The following is a 21,114-nucleotide window of genomic DNA, read 5'->3' on the forward strand; positions in this document are numbered from 1 at the left end:
TTTCATATGCTTATTGGCCATTTGTATAGTTTTTTTTTTTAATATAAAATCATCCTTGCAAACCTGGGTAAACGCACCTTGGTCATGAGGTGTATTTCAAAAAAATTTGGAGTGTCAGTTTCCTAATGTTGTATTAGGATTTTTTTCACTTATACGGTAGTCCCCCTCCTTATCCATGGAGGATATGTTCCAAGACCCACCTTGGGTGCCTGAAACCACAGATAGTACTAAACCCTATATATGTATTTTTTGCTATACATATATACGTATGATAAAGTTTAGTTTATAAATTAGGCATAGTAAGAGATTGACACAACAGTAATAAAATAGAACAATTACACCAGTATACTGTGATGAAAGTTATGTGAATGTGGTCACTCTCTCTCAAAATATCTTATTGTACTGTACTCACCCTTTTTGTGAGGATGTGAGAGGATAAAATGCCTATGTGAGAAGACTCGGTGAGGTGAATGGTGTAGGCATGGTGATGCAGCGTGGAGCTGCTATTGACTTTCTGACTATGTGTCAGAAGGAGGATCACTTGCTTCCAGACTACATTTGACTACAGGTAACTAAAACTGCAAATAAGGGGCAACTACTGTATCAATAAGTGATACTCGCTTGTATTGCCCTTTCTCAAACTGTTCTTATCTGGTATCAAGTTTTTACTGGCCAGTCTTACTTATTAGTTGAGGAGTGTTCCTTCATTTTTCCTCTTTGGAATAATTTTACAAAGATTTGGGCTTATCTAGTCTTTGAAAGATTAGTAGAAACTATCTTTAAACCTTCCAGGCCTGATGTTCTTTTTTCTTTATTATTTTTTTCTTTTTCAAGTAAGCTCTACACCCAACGTGGGGCTTGAACTCACAACCCTGAGATCAAGAGTTGCACATTCCAACAACTGAGCCAGCTAGGCGCCTCTAGGCCTGATTTTTTAATTTTTTTTCCTTTATTTTTTTTTTTTAATTAACATATAATGTATTATTGCTTTCAGAGGTACAGGTCTGTGATTCATCAGTCTTATATAATACCTAGTGCTCATTATAACATATACCCTCCCCAACGTCCATCACCCAGCCACCCCATCCCTCCCACCCTCCTCCCCTCCAGCAACCCTCAGTTTGTTTCCTATGATTAAGAGTCTCTTGTGGTTTGTTTCCCTCTCTGGTTTCATCTTGTTTTATTTTTTCCTCTCTTCTCCTATGACCCTCTGTTTTGTTTCTTAAATTCCACATATAAGTGAGATCATATGATAATTGTCTTTCTCTAATTGACTTATTTCGCTTAGCATAATACCCTCTAGTTCTGTTGCAAATGGCGAGATTTCATTTTTGATAGCTGTGTAATATTCCTGTGTGTGTGTGTGTGTACACATATACCACATCTTTATCCATTCATCTGTTGATGGACATCTGGGCTCTTTCCACAGTTTGGCTATTGTGGACATTGCTGCTATAAACATTGGGGTGCAGGTACCCCTGCAGATCACTACATTTGTATCTATGGGGTAAATACCCAGTAGTGCAATTGCTGGGTCTTAGGGTAGCTCTATTTTCAACTTTTTGAGGAACCTCCATACTGTTTTCCAGAGTGGCCACACCAGCTTGCATTCCCACCGACAGTGTAGGAGGGTTCCCCTTTCTCTACATCCTTGCCAACATCTGTCATTTCCCGACTTGTTAATTTTAGCCATTCTGACTGGTGTGAGGTGGTATTTCATTGAGGTTTTGATTTGTATTTCCCTGATGCTAAGTGATGCTGAGCATTTTTTCATGTGTCTATTGGCCATTTGGATGTCTTCTTTGGAGAAATGTCTGTGCCCATTTCTTGACTGGATTTTTTGTTCCTTGGGTGTTGTTTGATGAGTTCTTTATAGATTTTCGATACTAACCCTTTATCTGATAACTCATTTGCAGATATTTTCTCCCATTCTGTCAGTTGTCTTTTGTTTTTTTTGACTGTTTCCTTTGCTGTGCAAAAGCTTTTTATCTTGACGAAGTCCCAATAGTTGATTGTTGCCTTTGTTTCCCTTGCCTTTGCAGACGTGTCTGGCAAGAAGTTGCTGCAGCCGAGGTCACAGAGGGTGCTGCCTGTGTTCTCTTCTAGGATTTTGATGGATTTAGGCCTGATATTTTTAAAAAATATTTTATTTATTTATTTGACAGAGTGAGACACAGTGAGAGAGGGAACACAAGCAAGGGGAGTGGGAGAGGGAGAAGCAGGCTTCCCGCGGAGCAGGGAGCCCGATGCGGGGCTTGATCCCAGGACTCTGGGATCATGACCTGAGTCGAAGGCAGACGTTTAACAACTGAGCCACCCAGGTACCCCAGGCCTGATATTTTTATTTTTTTATTTTTTAAAGATTTTATTTATTTATTTGAGAGAGAGCACATGAGAGTGGGGAGGGTCAGAGGGAGAAGCAGACTCCCTGCCGAGCAGGGAGCCCGATGCGGGACTCGATCCCGGGACTCCAGGATCATGACCTGAGCCGAAGGCAGTCGCTTAACCAACTGAGCCACCCAGGTGCCCAGGCCTGATATTTTTAGATGGATATATTTTAGCCTTTGAAATTTCTTTACTGATTATAGGCTTATTTTGTTTTTTTTCTTTCTTGTCAGTTTTGATAAGTTATATTTTTCTAGAAAATCGTTGTAATCCAAAGTTTCTGAGAAGTTATTGGCATAATGCTCATTTTAGTATTTTTTAAAATCTCCATCTATAGTTGCCTATTTATTTTTTTGTTATATGGAGCACTTTGTGAATTTGTGCATCATCCGTGTACAGGGGCCATGCTAATCTTCTCTGTATCGTTCCATTTTTTTTCTTTTTGCATATGTGCTGCCAAAGCAAGCACTGTAGTTGCCTTTTTAAATTCTTATATTTACTTATGCCTTCCCTCAGTCTTATAAAGTTTTGTCTATTTTGTCTTTTTATTTATTTATTTAAGATTTTATTTATTTATTTGACAGGGAGAGAGATATTGAGAGAGAGCACAAGCAGAGGGAGGAGCAGAGGGAGAGGGAGAAGCAGACTCCCCACTGAGCAGGGAGCCCGATGCGGGGCTCCATCCCAGGCCCCTGGGATCATGACCCAAGCCGAAGGCAGACACTTAAAACCAACTGAGCCACCCAGGCGCCTCTATTTTGTCTTTTTAAATAACCAGCTTTTAGAAAATAATGAAATAAAAAATGTAACAAAACCAAAAACAGCTTTTGGTTTGGTGGATCTTCTCTCGGACTTTCATTCATTTCTGCTGTTTGTTGTTTTCTGTTTTCTGTTACCTTGTTCTCACTTCTTGAACACTTAGCACATTCATTTTTAGTCTTTTCTATTACATGCATTTAAGCCTATAAATTTCCTTTTTTTTTTTTTTTTTAAGATTTATTTATTTTAGAGAGGGAAGGGAGGAGGGGCAGAGAGAGAGTTTCAAACAGACTCTGTGCCGAGCACCGAGCCCAGCGCAGGACTCAATCTCACGACCCTGAGATCACAACCTGAGCTGAAACCAAGAGTCGAATGCTTAACCGACTACGCCACCTGGGCACCCCTGAATTTCCTTTTAAATAGTACTTTAGCTGCGTCCCACAAAGTTTGGTCTTTACATTAAAAAAAAAAAATTTAAGTAGGCTCCATGCCAAATGTGGGGCTTGAACTCACAACCCCAAGATCAAGAGTCACATGCTCCACCAACTGAGGCAGCCAGGCGCCCGATCTTTACATTTTCATTATCATTCCATTCCAGATATTTTAAGAATTTCTTTTTTTTTAAATAATTCTCTTTCTTTTTAATTTTAAAGATTTTATTTATTTATTTTAGAGAGAGAGCGTGAGCAGGGGGAGGAGCAGAGTAGGGAGGAGAGGGAGAAAGAATCTGAAGCAGACTCCATGTTGAGCGCCCCTGTGGGGCTCGATCTCACAACCTCAAGATCATGAACTGAGCTGAAACCAAGAGTAGGACACCTAACAACTGAGCCACCCAGATGCCCTTAAGAATTTTATTATGATTTCTTCTTTGAGTCATGAATTATTTAGGACTATTTTAGAATTTCCAAATATATTGTTTAGGTTGTGTTTTTGTTTTTTTTTTTTAATTAATCTAGAGAGAGAGTGCATGCACAGAGCCAGGGGGGTAGGGCCAGAGGGAGAGGGAAAAAGAGCCTTTTTAAAAAAAGATTTTATTTATTTATTTTAGTGAGAGAGTGAGAGTATGCTAAAAGGATTTTATTTAATTTAGAGAGAGAGTGAGAGAGTATGTGCGGGGCGAGGGGCAGAGGGAGAAGGAGAATCCCAAGCAGACTCCACGCTGAGCGTGGAGCCCAGTGCGGGGTTTGATCGCACAACCCCGAGATTACAACCTGAGCTGAAATCAAGAGTCATACACTGCACCAACTGAGCCATCCGGGTGCCCTGGGACAGAGAGAGTCTTAAGCAGTGCAGAGCCCTGTGTGGGGCTTGTTGAGATCATGACCTGAGCTGAAACGAAGAGTTGGCCGCTCAACCAACTGTGCAACCCAGGCCACCCTAGGTTGTATTTTTGATACTGATTTCTTTTTTTTTTTTTTTTAAGACTTATTTATTTATTTGAGAGAGAGAAAGTAAGAGAGCAGCACGTGTGCGCTAGTGGAGGAAGGGGCAGAGGGAGAGAATCTTCAAGCAGACTCCCCGCTGAGCAGGGAGACAGATGGGGCTCAATCTCACAACCTTGAGATCATGAGCTGAGCTGAAACCAAGATTTGGATGCTTAACCGACTGAGCCACCCAGGTGCCCCTTGATTTGATTTCTAACTTAATTGCATTATCATAGAACATTATCTGTATAGTAAAGATCTTTACTGAGATTTGCTATATGGCCTATTTTGTGGTCAGTTTTCATAATTCTTAGAGAACTGTTGGATGCTGGGATAAAAAAATGTTGTGTGTGTATGTATATATATTTTAGATTAAGCTTATTAATTAGGTTGTTCACATTTTCTCTGTCCTTACTAATGTTTGGTAGACTCGATGTATCAGTAATTTAAAATTGTATTTAAAATTTTCCACTACATAGATTTGTCAGTGTCTCCTTGTGGTTCTGTTAATTTCTGTTGGAAGTATTTTGAGGATGCCTTGCCCAAATATTTGGGATGCCTTACCTGCCACTGGCTGCAGTTGAACTTTGCCTACAGATAGTGAAACCAGTGAAGTAGTCTTGTGGCTACTTTCGCTTCAGTTTCATGTTTATTGAAGTGGAAATTTCTGAATGGAAGGCCAAGATACTGCCTGCTCCATGAAAAAAACATTTTACTAGAGACATCCAAGTTTAAGATTGTTGCATCTTCCTGGAAATTGTAGTGATTCTCATAATCTCTAATAATGCTTTTTGTCTTAGATTCTCTCTAATATTAATATAATGATACCAATAATGTCCTTACTAGTTTCTCCATTATCAATCTGTCCCTCTTACAATTTATTCTTCATACACAGTATTATTCAAAAAAGTAAATCTTTAGGGGTGCCTGGATGGCTCAGTCATTAAGCGTCTGCCTTCGGCTCAGGTTATGATCCCGGGGTCCTGGGATCGAGACCCGCATCGGGCTCCCTGCGCAGCAGGAAGCCTGCTTCTCCCTTTCCCACCCCCTCGCTTGTGTTCCCTCTCTCGCTGTCTCTGTCAAAATAAATAAATAAAATCTTAAAAAAAAAAGTAAATCTTTAAGAAGTGTTTTTAGAAAATCAGATTATTTGATTCTATTCTGCCTAGGGAACAATTTTTCCCCTTCTCTGAATATATGATTTATTTATGTCTCTGAGTCACTTGTCATCGTCTTTCTGCTTCATTCTGCCTATTTCTGCTTGGTGAACTCTGCCTTATCCCCCAGAGTCCCAGCTCAGGTGTTTCCTTTGTACATTTTTTCAACTAAGTTACTCATTTTTTTCTCATACTTATTCTTGCATATGTTCATTTCTTTATTTCGTTCTTTCATTCATTTTTTTCCCTTTTATTTTCTTTCCTTCCTTCCCCCCCCCCCCATTTTTTTTTTGGTTTTAAAATTTATATTCACTGAAATGCATAGACCTTAAGAGTACAGTTGGATAATTTGGTAAATTTTTATATCTTTGCAAACACCACCCCAGTCAAGATATAGAATATTTCCATCAGCCCGGAAGGGTATCTTGTGCCTACTTCTGGTCATTCTCCACTGTTTTGATTTCTGCCTGTCATAGATTAGTTTTGCCTGTTCTTGAACTTAATGTAAAGAGAATCATACACTGCAAAGCCTTATGTCTGACTTCTTTAACTCAAACTAGTGTTGAGATGTGTCTGTTTTTATGTGTATCTATAGTTGATTCTCTTTTTATTGCAGAGTAGTATTCCATTGCATGAATACACCACAGTGTCTTTATCCATTCTCCTGTTGTTGGATATTTGGAACATTGCCAGTTTGGGGCTATTGTGAATAAAGCTGCTGTAAACATTCTTGCATGAGTCTCTGTAGACATGTTTTCATTTCTCTTAAGCAAATACCTATTAGTGGAATGCTTAGTCATGAAGTAGGTAGGTATATGTTTAATTGTATAAAAAACTGACAACAATATTTACTTTTTAAAAATAGCATTTATCACAACAAATTGTATTTATTAGTTTGTGTCTGTCTCATCTACGGGTCTGATAGCTCCTCAAAGCTCGGACATATCCTTTTGTATTTACACCAGTGCCTAATGTAGTTCCTGGCACATAGTTGGTGCTTCATAAATGTTGCGTGAGTAGCTATAGTTCTTTATTAGTGTTACTTTAAAAAAACATTTTTTTTGAAGATTTTATTTATTTATTTAACAGAGAGAGACACAGCAAGAGAGGGAACACAAGCAGGGGAGTGGGAGAGGGAGAAGCAGGCTTCCCGCCAAGCAGGGAGCCCAATGCGGGGCTCGATCCCAGGACCCTGGGATCATGACCTGAGCCAAAGGCAGACGCTTAACGACTGAGCCACCCAAGCACCCCTAAATTTTTTTTGTAATACTTTTAAGCTCATTTTTAAATTTAATTTTATTTATTTGTTTTGGAGAGAGTGTGCACACATGCAAGGGGGGGCAAAGGGAAAGGGGTGAGAAAATCTTTTTTTTTTACTCTTTTTTTTAAGATTTTATTTATTTTTATTTATTTTATTTTATTTTTTATTTTTTTAAAGATTTTATTTATTTATTTATTGGAGAGCGAGCGAGAGAGAAACAGCATGAGAGAGGAGAGGGTCAGAGGGAGAAGCAGGCTCCCCGCCGAGCAGGGAGCCCGATGTGGGACTCGATCCCGGGACTCCAGGATCATGACCTGAGCCGAAGGCAGTCGCTTAACCGACTGAGCCACCCAGGCGCCCAAGATTTTATTTATTTTTAGAGAGAGACAGCGAGAGAGGGAACACAAGCAGGGGGAGTGGGAGAGGGAGAAGCAGGCTTCCCGCTGAGCAGGGAGCCCGATGCGGGGCTCGATCCCAGGACCCTGGGATCATGACCTGAGCTGAAGGCAGATGCTTAACGACTGAGTCACCCAGGCGCCCCACTCTTTTTATTTTTTTATTTAAAGGTTTTGTTTATTTGAGAGAGAGAAGCACAAGTGGTGGGGTGTACAGAGGGAGGGGGAGAAGCAGACTCCCCATTGAGCAGGGAGCTTGATGCGGGGTTCAATCCCAGGACCCTGAGATCATGACCTGAGCCGAAGGCAGCAAGCCACCAGGCGGCCCGGGGTGAGAGAATCTTAAGCAGATTCCACACTAAGTGCAGAGCCCAACCTGATCACGACCTGAGCCGAAACCAAGAGTCAGACACTTAACCGACTGAGCCACCCAGGTGCCCCTTATCTGTATTACTTTTCTGGAATTTATCACATGGTATCTTATTGGTTGTGTTCATCCTTTTTCTTTATTAGATTGCAGGCTTCTTAGTAAGTAGGAACTTGTTTTATTTTTGTTTGTATTGCCCAGAATATCTGCTTTGAAAATTACTTGTGATGTATGAATGAATAAACCAGCCTGTCCCCTAGGAAGTGAAGACCTGGGACAGAAGAATAAGAGAAGTTTGCTTTCTGTGTCTTCTGATGGGGACGAAGAGAAGGAAAACCTGGCAGAGCTTCTATTACATCCGTTGCTCAAATTTTTGGTCAGGGGAGCTCACTGACTTCAGCCTGGGAAGACCATTTTGTACCATACTATTTTATCTAATTTGCCTCCATTCCAGTAACATGGTGCTACAGTGAGGGAGGGGTTTTTACCTTCAGTTGATGTGATTGGCCCCGAAGCAGGTTATGTAGATCAGTAGGCCATTTTTGTTAGTGTTGCCTCGTACACTGACACAAAATACTAGATTTTCACTTTGCAGGGTGTTGCTTGTGAAACAGAAAGTAGATGCAGTATTTAAATATGTGGCATTGTCTTATTTTGCAGTTAAATCCGGATGTGAATGTTTTCCAGCGGAAATTTGTGAATGAAGTTAGAAGATGTGAAGAAATGGATCGAAAGCTTCGTATGTGCATTTTGGTTCCGTATCATGTTCCTATAATGAGTCATTTGTCTTAAATGAAGAGACACTAGTCCTCTTTTTATTTAATTTTTTTTTTTAAAGATTTTATTTATTTGTATGACAGAGAGAGACACAGTGAGAGAGGGAACACAAGCAGGGGGAGTGGGAGAGGGAGAAGCAGGCTTCCCGCTGAGCAGGGAGCCCGACGCAGGGCTCGAACCCAGGACCCTGGGATCATGACCTGAGCCGAAGGCAGACGCTTAACGACTGAGCCACCCAGGTGCCCCGAGACACTAGTCCTCTTAACAAAAGAAGAAAATACTGCAAGAGAAAAAGATAGGAAGAATAGTCTTACAATCCTGATATTAAGATGAATTTCTTGTGTACAAGTAGATCTTGTGGTATTGGGGCTAGGTGGTGGTTAATGGAAACCTCATTTGAGATGACAAGGCTGCAAACTGAACATAATTGGTTATTTTTTTGTGGGAAAGGTTTTTTTTTTTTTTTAAGATTTTATTTTATTTGAGAGAGAGAGAGAGAATGAGAGACAGAGAGCATGAGAGTCAGAGGGAGAAGCAGACTCCCCGCCGAGCAGGGAGCCCGATGCGGGACTCGATCCCGGGACTCCAGGATCGTGACCTGAGCCGAAGGCAGTCGCTTAACCGACTGAGCCACCCAGGCGCCCTGTGGGAAAGGTTTTATAGCAGTATTGCATTATAGAATTCTGAGAGGATGCAGACCACCATCTTATTTTATTAAATAATTTTTTATTTAATTTAATTTATTTATTTTAAAGATTTTATTTATTCATTTAAGAGAGAGAGACAGAGGGAGCACGAGCAGGGGGAAAGGCAGAGGGAGAGGGAGAAGCAGACTCTTGCTGAGCTGGGAGCCCAACCTGGGGCTCGATCCCAGGACCTGGAGGTCATGACCTGAGCCAAAGGCAGACACTTAACCATCTGAGCCACCCAGATACCCCAATAATTATTTATTTTAAAGATTTTATTTTAGTTATTTTTTCAAAATATTTATTTATTTGACAGAGAGAGACACAGCGAGAGAGGGAACACAAGCAGGGGAAGTGGGAGAGGGAGAAACAGGTTTCGCGCAGAGCAGGAAGCCTGATGTGGGACTTGATCCCAGGACTCTGGGATCATGACCTGAGCCGAAGGCAGACGCTTAACAACTAAGCCACCCAGGCGCCCCTGAAGATTTTATTTTTAAGCAATTTCTTTTTTTTTCTTTTTTAAGATTTTATTTATTTATTTGACAGAGAGACACAGTGAGAGAGGGAACACAAGCAGAGGGAGTGGGAGAGGGAGAAGCAGGCTTCCCGCCGAACAGGGAACCCGATGTGGGACTCGATCCCAGGACTCTGGGACCACGACCCGAGCCGAAGGCAGATGCCTAATGACTGAGCCACCCAGGCGCCCATTTTTAAGCAATTTCTGTATCTAACATGGGGCTCGAACCCACAACTCTGAAATCAAGAGTTGCACGCTCCACCAACTGAGCCATCCAGGTGCCCCACTATCTATTTTAGATGTCAACACAGCCACCTTTTAATTTGACCTTTTTTTTTTTTAAAGATTTTATTTATTTATATGAGAGAGAGAGAATGAGAGAGAGCACTTGAGAGGGGGGAGGGTCAGAGGGAGAAGCAGACTCCCTATAGAGCAGGGAGCCCGATGCGGGACTCGATCCAGGGACTCCAGGATCATGACCTGAGCTGAAGGCAGTCGCTTAACCAACTGAGCCACCCAGGCGCCCTTAATTTGACCTTTTTATGAGAGAAGAAGCTAATACATTTGTTAGGGTCCTATTGAGAGTTGGGGTGTTCATATACTTTATTTCAGTCATTCCTCACAATATTCCTTCAGGTGGGTGTTACCTTATTTAATAAATGAGGAAGCTGGGGCACCTGGCTGGCACAATTGGTAGAGCATCTGACTTCTGATCTCAGGGTCATGAGTTCGAGCCCCACGTTGGGTGTAGAGATTATTTAAAAATAGAGAGAGAGGAAGGAAGGGGGGAAGGGAGGGAGGAACCAAAGATCAGAGAGGTTAAGTGACTTGCCCAAGAACATAAGCAGTTATGCTAGAATCACTATTTGAATCCCGGTTGTTCTCTCTGGCTTCTAAACCAATGATCTTGCTACTGTACTGTGTCAGCTTTCAGTTAGCTGATGGGTGAATTTGGTCTCTGCCCTCAAAAAGTCAATAGTTGTCACTTTTCTCTTCTGGTATTTTGGGGCCTTACACTGTGTCATGCTTTTTGTTTTTTGTTTTGTTAAAACTGATCTGATTGTTTTCAAATTTTATGAAACCCTTTTGATCTGGAGTTGTTTCACTAGTATGCTAAATGTCAAATATTCTATGGAATTGCGCTCTTCTGGAGCTCGGCAAACAGTGTCTACAAACAGAACCATCATACTCTGGAGTAGTAGTCGCACAGGGTGGAGAACTGAAGCAGATGAGCTTTTTTTTTTTTTTTAAAGATTTTATTTATTTATTTGACAGAGAGAGAGCAACAGCAGGAACACAAGCAGGGGGAGTGAGAGAGGGAGAAGCAGGCTTTCCCGCCAAGCAGGGAGCCCGATGCGGGGCTCGATCCCAGGACCCTGGGATCATGACCTGAGCCGAAGGCAGACGCTTAACGACTGAGCCACCCAGGCGCCCCCAGATGAGCTTTTAAGATCAGAAGAGGGAAAGAAGGGGCGCCTGGGTGGCTCAGTTGGTTAAGCGACTGCCTTCGGCTCAGGTCATGATCCTGGAGTCCCGGGATCGAGTCCCACATCGGGCTCCCTGCTCGGCGGGGAGTCTGCTTCTCCCTCTGACCTTCCTCCCTCTCATGCTGTCTCTCATTCTCGCTCTCAAATAAATAAAAAAAATCTTTAAAAAAAAAAAAAAAGAAGAGGGAAAGAAGATGGTTGTGGGATGACAATCCTCTTTGGGGTAGCTGTGATTCAGAGAGTGTGCAGTGGAAGAAGAGGAACGTGGAGGAAAAAGGATTTACATGTTGTGCTTGTTTTATATGAAAGTATCTTTATGGAACAAAGCTCTTTTTAGCCAGGTTTTCGCTCTTATTTTTTGCCTTAAATATTGGCAATTCCAGGCCTATGCTATACCTGAATGTTTTGATTCTGTCATTTTAGGATTTGTGGAGAAAGAGATAAGAAAAGCTAATATCCCTATTATGGACACTGGTGAAAACCCAGAGGTGCCCTTCCCCCGGGACATGATTGACTTAGAGGTAAACAGTTCTTCTAAGGAAGCCAGATACATTTCTTTCTACTTAAATGCAGAAATTATTTTCCTGTGTGGATGGAGAGTAGAGGAATTCTTGCTGCCATTGTCCGCATTGTCTCTTGCTTGTGAGTTTCTTGTGGAGACTTATTATAGAGCACTATCTTGAACGATATCACATGCCACCAAATAAATGCTTATTGCCTTATTGAAACCTTATTGGATTAATGTCAACTTATCTAGCAATTTATTAATCTCATAGACTAAATGAATAAGCAGTAGACTTTTCAATATTTATTTTATCCATCCAAAGTCCCCTGAGAAATTCAACCAAGTGTGTAATAGAACTGAAAGGTAAAGACAGATGATGCTAAGCAAAAAATTTTCATGAAGAAAATTGCCCTGGTGAAATCACATATTTGCTGGGTAGATATAAAATATGTTTGAACCCTAAGGTTGCAAGAATTCTGTGGGATAGATGAATTCATCTGTCTTTCAGAACAAGCATATTGAGGTTAGTTTAAGTTAATAGTTTGATTTTTTTTTCCTGTAGGCCAATTTTGAGAAGATTGAAAATGAACTGAAGGAAATCAACACAAACCAGGAAGCTCTGAAGAGAAATTTCCTGGAACTGACTGAACTAAAATTTATACTTCGCAAAACTCAGCAGTTTTTCGATGAGGTCAGACTATTGTTTCTTTTAGTATTTGAGCAGCTGATATCTATCACACCTGCACAAGTGGGCCATGTTGTTATTCCAGAAATTATTTTAATTTGCTAGTTGAAAGCAATACCATTTTTGCACCGTTTTAGTTGAAGAAATGTCAGATTATGTTCCATTTTTCATGCAGTACACAGCCAGTCATGGTTTTGTATACTTTTGCAATTTTCTGCAATTTTTCATCACAAGATGGGGAAAGGAACTCTAAAGTAGTTGTATATACATAGTTGAAATTTTTACATTATATTTTAAGGTAAGTAAAGGCTTAAGGTAAGGTAAAAGTTAAAGCAACAAGAAATATTTGGTCCTACATGAAATTGTAACGAAGTTTTAACCTCTGAACTTTTTATCATCAAGTTTTTATTTTTATTTTATTCTCTATGTTTGCTTATCAATCATGAGCACATTTGTAACTATCCACATAGCACATGTCACATTTTAATTTTTCAAGAGTTTTTCTTTATGTTGTATGGAAATAGTGGTAGGATGCCTGTTTTGAAATTCCTGGATTTCCATGGAAACTCATTGCACTACTTTATAGGGAAAAATGTAAATCAGTTCCTGGGTTAAAAATGTAGGTTGCACATGACAGTTTGCTGAGGTGAGCCTATGGAAGGACATGGGAGCAAGACTTTCAGAAGACTTCCTTCTAATTACACCTGGAGAGGAGTCTTAGCTTTTAGCCTAGACTTGCTTTATTGGTGGCCTAAGATATTGGTAACTTTTTTTTTTACAGTAAGGTGTCTTTGCCACCAGATTAGCAATATCAGACACTTCAGCTATTGGTCCAGTCACTGTTCAATGTGCCTTCCATAACATTCTTTGTTTCCTTTGCTCAACAACAACAAAAAATTTGGCAAAGCTTTTTAAAAATAGAAGGCCAGTTTTAGTTAGTACATGATGTATTCTCTCTCTCTCTTTCTTTAAAGATTTTATTTCTTTGAGAGAGAGAGCATGAGCAGTGGGGAGAGGGAGAAGCAGGCTTCCTGCTGAGCAGGGAGCCTGATGTGGGGTTCCATCCCAAGACCCTGGGATCATGACCTGAGCTGAAGGCAGACGTTTAACCCACTGAGGCATCCAGGTGTCCCACGTGGTGTATTCTCAGTTCTACTTTTGATATCTGTCTTTTAAGGAAAGACCAACTCTCTAGCCCTCTAGACTGGAGCAAGGGCTCTGTAACCAGCAGCATGAGCCTCACCCGGGAACTTGTCAGAATGCACATTACTAGTCCTCACTCTAGACTCAGGGAATCAGAAACTCTGAGGGTGGGGCCCAGCAATCTGTTTTCACAGGGTGACGCTGAGGTATGCTAGTTTGTAAACCACTGGGCGTCAGAAAGCTGAAGATGTGATACATTCCTCAGTAACTAAGGACTGACTCAGAGAAGCCATGCTAATTAAAAAAATCTGTTGGGGCAAGGGAATGGGAAAGAGCTCATATGAATTTAATTGCATGATCATCCCAAGAATCAGAATCTGGCTATGTATCAAGAGAGGTTTGGTGTGAATATTCAGCTAGTTCACTGAGTGGAGAATTTTGAGACTGACAGAAACTTCTTTCACCAGTCCCTAATATCTCATCACATTAGAGGGTGTGGGACAGTGTGATTAACTCTTTCCGTGTGTTTCAGGTCTTTTGCAACAGGCATGGCCACTTTTGCCATATGGCTTTCATGAACAATAATCTGGAATTCCAGTTGCTCACTGCCTAAACTGTTATTGTATTTATATTCATTAATTCACTGAGCATTTAATGAGCACCTACTCTTCGTGAGGCACAAGATGAGTAAGACATGGTCCCTGTGCTCAAGGAATGCATCGCTTAGTCATATCAGGAAACATGCCAGAACACAGTGCCCCCATATGCTCACAGATATGTGCTTTTCTAAATGTGTCTAAGCTGCTGCCCGCAGATCCAATTTCAGCTGGCCTCAGAATCAAAGCTCAGGTACTTTGAGCATCATTTGGGGCTTAATTCTTTTGCCCTCCCCCCACTTCTTCCCCTTTTGATGTAGTCTTAGTTTATTGCTGGATGTTGCTGAAATGTATGCAGATGTCTTTCATAACCTCCTGAGTTTAAGGGATGGAATAGCCTTCCTTGTCTAGTTCATTCTGAGAGAAAATCTGAATAAAGACTGACAAATGGACCCCCTTATGGGCAATAGTTACTTGAATTGTTAATGTTACTAAAAACAAGATACTAAAAACAAAATAAGAAAAATCACTTGGAAAGATGATCACAGTTTTAAAATCCTAAGTTCTGGATTTAGGAATTTTCTTTTCTTTTTTTTCTTAATAAATCTAAACATGAAACACCCATGCTGAGAAGGCAGGCTGGAAGTCTTCATGACCTTCATGCTCCATCCACAGTGGGTTGCTTTCCCCCTTACTCACACAAAACTTTTTTTTTTTTTTTGGTAATAATCTCGAAGTACTTTTGAGCATGAGGCCTTGGCTGTGAGAGATTCTTTGGCTGCTTTTGTCATCAGTCTCTCTTGTTCCTAGCACCCTTACGATAGTGCGGGGAGTCTTCTGGCAAGAGCTACTCTGCCTTTCTTCTCCCAAGTGCAGAGTCAGTGCCTTGTGGAGGCCTGCCACTAGCTCAAAGGCTCAGCCAGGTCCCTTTCAATGGCCCTTGCCCTGCTGTTGCCAGACAGCTGCCTTGACAGGAAATGAGACCTCACAGAGTAAGTGCATCTGTGCATGTGAGTGCACACTTCAAATAATGCAAAAGATAAACTTGGGACCCTCAAATCTCGGAAACGTAATTTTTTTCACGAGATTGTCTTCCATGCCTGAAACTACAATGTTTGCAAAGGGCCTAAAACACGACCAGTTCAAACCCTTCTTTTTTTATAAAATTTGGTGAACATGATCAATAATTTATAATAATGAGTTAGCCAAAAATGGCTCAATCAGAAAATGATTCTTTCCATCTTTAGGCATAGCAGTCATGATTGGCAAGATGTCTGGAAGGGGAAGAGTAAACATAAATCGAACATTCTTATGATTTAAGATGATTGCAAGTTCGACATAGCCATTTCTTATCCAGAGCATTTAAAATGACTTGTTAATGATTATCCTTTTCTCAGTCTTCTTGCTTATGAAGAACTGTAAGAGCTGGAGAGAGTTCTCTGCATCTTTTACCATAAGCACCCTAACATATGAGAGCGTAAAGAAGACTGGAAAAGTAATGGTTAATGGCATGCAGGTCCCTGCCTTCCTTTCCTTCTGAGTCTTCCATCCATCTGCTTTACTTTACTTTTCTTTCCCATCTGCCATCTCCCCTGGGGCTTGGGTGAACACCTTAAGTGATGAAATGTGATTTCTCTCTCAATATAGATGGAAGTAAAAGTGTTTGCTCTTGGTAATTAATGCAGCTTGAACTGGATGTGCTGTTGACAGGGCGCTGCTGAGATTCTGCCGCTTCCTCTTTCAGGGCATGGTTTTAGTGTTCTGACTAGGGGAAAGGTGAACCAAAGAGCATAGCAAGTAATTCAGACGCACGTTGGTAGCGTTGTTTTTGTTATTAGGGAACCCAGAATAGGATTCAGATACCCCACGGTGCGGTTTTAGAGATTGTCTTAAAGGCCCTCAGTAAGCAGTTCTGGTCCTCCTAGTTCCCCATGAGGCACAGTTATTTTATTTAAAAATGTTTGACTTCCCTCTCTAAGATTTAGGATTCTTAAGTATGAAGTAGTGAAATTATTAATTAGAATATTATTGCAAGTTTCCATTTAATTTTAATTCTGCTGAAGTTTTTTTTACACCCAGAGTCCCAGGTGAGTAGTAGACTACAGAGTAGTCTTGTTGCTCAGTGCTTTTTGCTGCTCCAGCAGTTGTCCCCTGTAGAGCACATATGTTTGCACTGTGCCTGATCTTTTGGGTTTACTGAAAGCAGGTCTTGTGAACCATACAGGGAAGTAGGCAGAAGTCTTGTGGGTAGCAGTCAGTTTCACTGTTTTTTGCCAAGGGACATCCCAAGAACAAGATGAAAGGAGGTAGTCATCTAGATCCTTTTTTTTTTTTTTTAAAGATTTTTATTTATTTTTTTGACAGAAAGAGACTGCGAGAGAGGGAACACAAGCAGGGGGGAGTGGGAGAGGGAGAAGCAGGCTTCCCTGCTGAGCAAGGAGCCCGATGTGGGGCTCGATCCCAGGGCCCTGGGATCATGACCCAAGCTGAAGGCAGATGCTAAATGGCTGAGCCACCCAGGCGCCCCAGTCATCTAGATCCTTAAAATGAGTTGCCTGTGGCTTGCAATCAGCTGATTTGATATTAAGTAGAAACCAAAAAAAGCCCCCTAAACTTCCATTCGATAGCAAGTGGAAATCTGTTGCCCCCATTATCTCATCTTAAACTTTTTCACATCTCATGACAGTATTTGTCTGCCCTCTGACGTACTCAGTGCCTGCCCTTCCTTCCTTCTTCCCTTCCTTCCTTCCTTCCTTCCTTCCTTCCTTCTTCCCTTCCTTCCTTCCTTCCTTCCTCTTTTCCTTTCCGTTCTGTTCCGTCCCTTCTTTCATTCAGCCGGGATGGGGGGTAAAGTTGAATGTTGATCCTGCATCAACTTTTAGAAGTCACTTCCCCCAAAATTTTTCTTTTTTTTAGGCTTTCAGCCTTATTATTTGGTTTATATCCTCAGGTTTATACTCAATCCTAAAGCCTTCCCCCCGCACCCCTTGACTTTACCTTTATGGTCCTATCACTTATCAAGTGAGGTTCCTTTGTGACATTTTTTGATCGCAGGGTTAACAGGAAGAGAATCAAATTGATGTTTGGAATGAAAATGATAGAGAAAAATTTTCCTGATTTTTTTTGTTTAGTTTTGCTTTTGAAAAGGAAGATCATCTGGCTGATTTCTAGTCTTTGGTTAAACAAGCAGTATGTGGATATTAAAGTTGGGGAGATCAGGTGGTAGAGAAGTTGATTGGCCTTTATTTTTTAGAGCAGCTTCTCCTTCCTGATAAGACTAAAGGTAGTAGGATGTGTTGGGTAGAGAGAGTTTAGGAAGTACAGACCTCCATCTGAGAAGGTCCCTCTCCTCCTTCATTTCATTGTATAAACTGTCATGGTGGAAATAATTTTAAATCTGAACAATTAAACTAGCCTACATGCTCTATATTGGCTTATTATCAGTTACATTATCTTCACTTGATTGAGATTATTGGTTTCCACTTTGTTCTCAGTGACCCTTAAACTATGTAGCCTAACATAAACTTTTTAATATTCCTAGATTCCTGGTCAGAAACTAGGACATTCAGATAGGTTTTCACTTTTTCTTCCTTCTGTTGATGCAGTGGAGGTCCAGGCCTGCCCAGCTGCTGTGCCACTTCTCCTTTTGGAGAAAGAAATACTCTTTAAATCCCATGGCTTGGGGCATTTTATACGGTGGCCATGCTGAAAGCTCTCATGTTCTGAATTTTGAAGAGCATGGAAACCCAGACATGTGGAAATGCCCCTTCCGCCTTTCTCCTGTTCACACTGCTTGGGACGGTGGCTGTGCTTTTCTTTCTTCCTTGGAAAGAGAGTCTCCATCTTTCACATTCCCACCCAGGGATATTCTAGTCTCTAGCTGCCTGGAAATTTGATGTTGAGAGTATCTTCAGAGCTGCTTTGGTTTTGCTGAAAACGGAGAAACATTTCAGCTTCCATCCGCATGCACAGGTATTTCCTAGTATTTTCATGGCTTTCAGGGAAACACAGATAAAATGGTTTCCACCAAATAACAGATTTATACATTGTCACCATTATTTAGTGTTTTCTTCCTTTATTCCTTATTTCAAAAACCATTTCCCCGATGCTTTACTGGGGCAGTTAAGCTTTCTTTTCCTCTTGTTTCTTTCCTTTGTTTTCTTCCCCTATTCTTTTTGTGGGTATGTCGTCTCTTTTGGTGGTTTTTTTCTTTTCCATCTTTATTTTCCAAACTTATCTCCTGGTTCCTCGTTCCCTGCATGCCACTAACTATTTTCATTAGATATTAATTGATTTGTGAATTCAGGCTGAATTGCATCATCAGCAGATGGCGGATCCAGACTTGTTGGAAGAGTCCTCGTCCCTCTTGGAGCCAAGTGAGATGGGAAGAGGCACACCTTTAAGACTTGGGTGAGTACTATTTCGACCCTCCATAACTCAGTGGCGTCACATTCATGTTTGCTGTCAAAAGAGTAGTGAGGCTGGGCATTCACTTGTTTCCAGGATGTGTTCTCTTCTGAGCCTCTTGAGAGGTGTTCCTAGGTCACTTTGGATTCAGTTCCTGAGCTGTTCTGTCAACCCTTTCCTGGTTCTGGGAAGAAAACTTTGGGAGCCCTTTTGACATAACATTGCATAGCCTTGTGTTTGTCTTGCCCCCTCCCCTCACTTCCCTTCTTTGTCTTAAAGCCTTCCATCCCACGGCATGGAATAGAGTTCCCCATCTGGCTCTTCTTCCCACAGCTTCGTGGCTGGTGTGATTAACCGGGAGCGCATCCCTACTTTTGAGCGCATGCTTTGGCGGGTCTGCCGGGGAAATGTGTTCCTGCGACAGGCTGAAATCGAGAACCCCCTGGAGGATCCTGTGACTGTAAGACAAGGAAATTGCGTCCCGTGGAGTAGGTCTTGTAAAGGGAGCTCAGAGCAGTAACACTGCATGGTACCACCTGAATCTGACCCTCCCGCAGAGGAGCCCTTATGTTCCCCCCTACCCTGATCTGCTCTTTTCCTCTTAACTTCTGTCCTCTGTGTACCTATGACGTATACTGACAGATGCATAGACATTTTCAAGCCCCACCTGTGTCGGTATGATTTGGACTGTATGTTTTTTTTTCCCCTTATTTTAAACTTAAGCTTTATATACTTTCTGTTACCTATCAGAGGCCCAAAGAAAATTAACTTTCTGTGAAAATCAGAGCATGACATCTGGTTCCAGGTTTGGTAATACCAATGTGTAAGAAGAGGAGAGAGTTCCTCCTCAACTATGAGCTTTATAAGGTGATGAAATTTTTAGTTGGTAAGGTTTTTTGTCTATTTGTTTGTTGGGAGATTTAGAAACTTAGTTTAAAAATAATTTATTGTGCAAGGTAGGAGGATCTTCCCTACCCAGTGCTTTGCAAAGTAGGAATGGCTGAACATCTTGGCATTTGACAGAATGGGACAGAGTTCTTAACATCAACCTACACTAAGTATGGTGAATCCTGATTTCAAGGATCACAAGCAAGGAAGATGAAATGTTCTGCAAAAAAATTTACTTTACTGTTGTATTGGTAATATTTGGAAGCCTGGGATTGGATTTTCTGTTGAAAATTATCTTTTGGATGTTCTTAAATTAGTATCCTTTGCTCCACGAAGAAAGATTGGATTGTGAGACTTCTCAGAGTGGGTGGGTCATGCAGCTGAAATGGTCTGGGCACCTGAGGCTTTTATCCTTTTATCCCCTCCTGAAGAGGAGAGTGGTGACACTTAGGGTTCGGGGAGCCCCCAGAGGAGCAGTTGTGCAGACCCACTGGAGGCTGTCCTTGCGTTGTAGAGACATTGCAGTCTGCAGTGACTCCTAATGTGGAGCTGTTCTCAGGAATATTCAGCCAAGTTTCTGGGCAACAGAAACATTATTTTATCAACAAATTGAGGAAAGGGGTCTGGATAGCTACAGCAGAGAGGCTGCATAAGGAATGTGCTCCAGTTTATTTTCCATTCTGGAGAATTTAGGGATTTAAGGCTCTTTGCCTCATTTTCTTCATTCCTCATCTCCTTTTATCCTTCTAAAGTTTGTTTTTTATTATAAAAATTCTAGGAATATGAGAAAATACAGGCAACCAGAGGCAGTCTTGGTTAACGCCCAGTTAAGCCTATTTTTTGATCTTTCCCTGCAGTCCTTGTGTCAGACTTCATATGTGAACTTGGTATTTGGAATAGATTGCCCTCCTCCTCCCTGCCCCTTAGATCAAACTTAGCATGAAGCATGAGATTCCATATCAACCTTCTTCCCAAACCCTCACTTCCTTATAGTTCCTCAGTCCCCTTTATCTGGGAACTTCTAAGCATAGAACAAACAGGAATGGCTTCCTTTCCTCTCCTTCATCCTTACTCGGGCAGTGTAAGGTTTGAAGTTGAATTGGTATAAAGGGCTATATGGTGCTACAAGGAGAATCATCTGTGTTAAGCTCATGGTTGAGTTTAAAAACAAGTATCTAAGGTTTTTTGTGTGAATGAGAGACTACAGGGCAAATGTTCTTATAGCAGAGCTTAAACGGATGGAGGATAATAATTCAAGTGCAGGGTTGCCATGTCCTTCAGTGACTCCTGTTGTTCCTATATCACCAAGACAGTAGGGTATTTAAGAAATTTTCTTCCAGGCCAGAAGTCTGAATGCTCTGTTTTGGGTTTGGGGCCCAGGGTGACTACGTGCACAAGTCCGTATTCATCATTTTCTTCCAAGGCGATCAGCTGAAAAACAGAGTCAAGAAGATCTGCGAAGGGTAAGAGAAATGTGCCTCCCTGAGGGGTGCAGCCAGGCTGCCTGACTATTAAGCCTTATAATATAGAACAGTGAAACAATAACCCTTTTAGTCTACTTTGACACAGCACATGTATCTTTTAATAATATTAGGGCTATTTTAAACAATTAGAAATGACCTAAGTTCATTTTTAGAAGTACTATCAAAACCGCAATTTCCTTTCTTTGGAAAAA

General features: G+C 41.2%; 1 protein-coding gene and 1 non-coding gene across 3 annotated transcripts in view; one reads left to right on the forward strand and one right to left on the reverse strand.

Moving 5' to 3' along the window:
* ATP6V0A1 (ATPase H+ transporting V0 subunit a1) overlaps nucleotides 1-21,114 on the forward strand; it is a 62,703-nt gene that overhangs the window by 10,934 nt on the left and 30,655 nt on the right. The window contains exons 3-8 of one of the 2 annotated variants that reach the window (XM_021681801.1): nucleotides 8,409-8,487; nucleotides 11,639-11,736; nucleotides 12,283-12,411; nucleotides 18,472-18,554; nucleotides 18,885-19,011; nucleotides 20,820-20,902. In XM_021681801.1, the coding sequence (XP_021537476.1) occupies nucleotides 8,409-8,487; nucleotides 11,639-11,736; nucleotides 12,283-12,411; nucleotides 18,472-18,554; nucleotides 18,885-19,011; nucleotides 20,820-20,902 (599 nt within the window). Of the gene's footprint in view, nucleotides 1-8,408; nucleotides 8,488-11,638; nucleotides 11,737-12,282; nucleotides 12,412-18,450; nucleotides 18,555-18,884; nucleotides 19,012-20,819; nucleotides 20,903-21,114 lie in introns of both variants that reach the window. The other variant, XM_044921731.1, reaches the window with a different exon arrangement.
* LOC123326841 lies at nucleotides 2,740-2,850 on the reverse strand. Its single transcript, XR_006541370.1, has one exon. It is a non-coding gene; the product is annotated as a U6 spliceosomal RNA (small nuclear RNA).

The sequence above is a fragment of the Neomonachus schauinslandi genome, chromosome 15, assembly GCF_002201575.2.
Source record: "Neomonachus schauinslandi chromosome 15, ASM220157v2, whole genome shotgun sequence".
NCBI classification, from domain to species: Eukaryota; Metazoa; Chordata; class Mammalia; order Carnivora; family Phocidae; genus Neomonachus; species Neomonachus schauinslandi.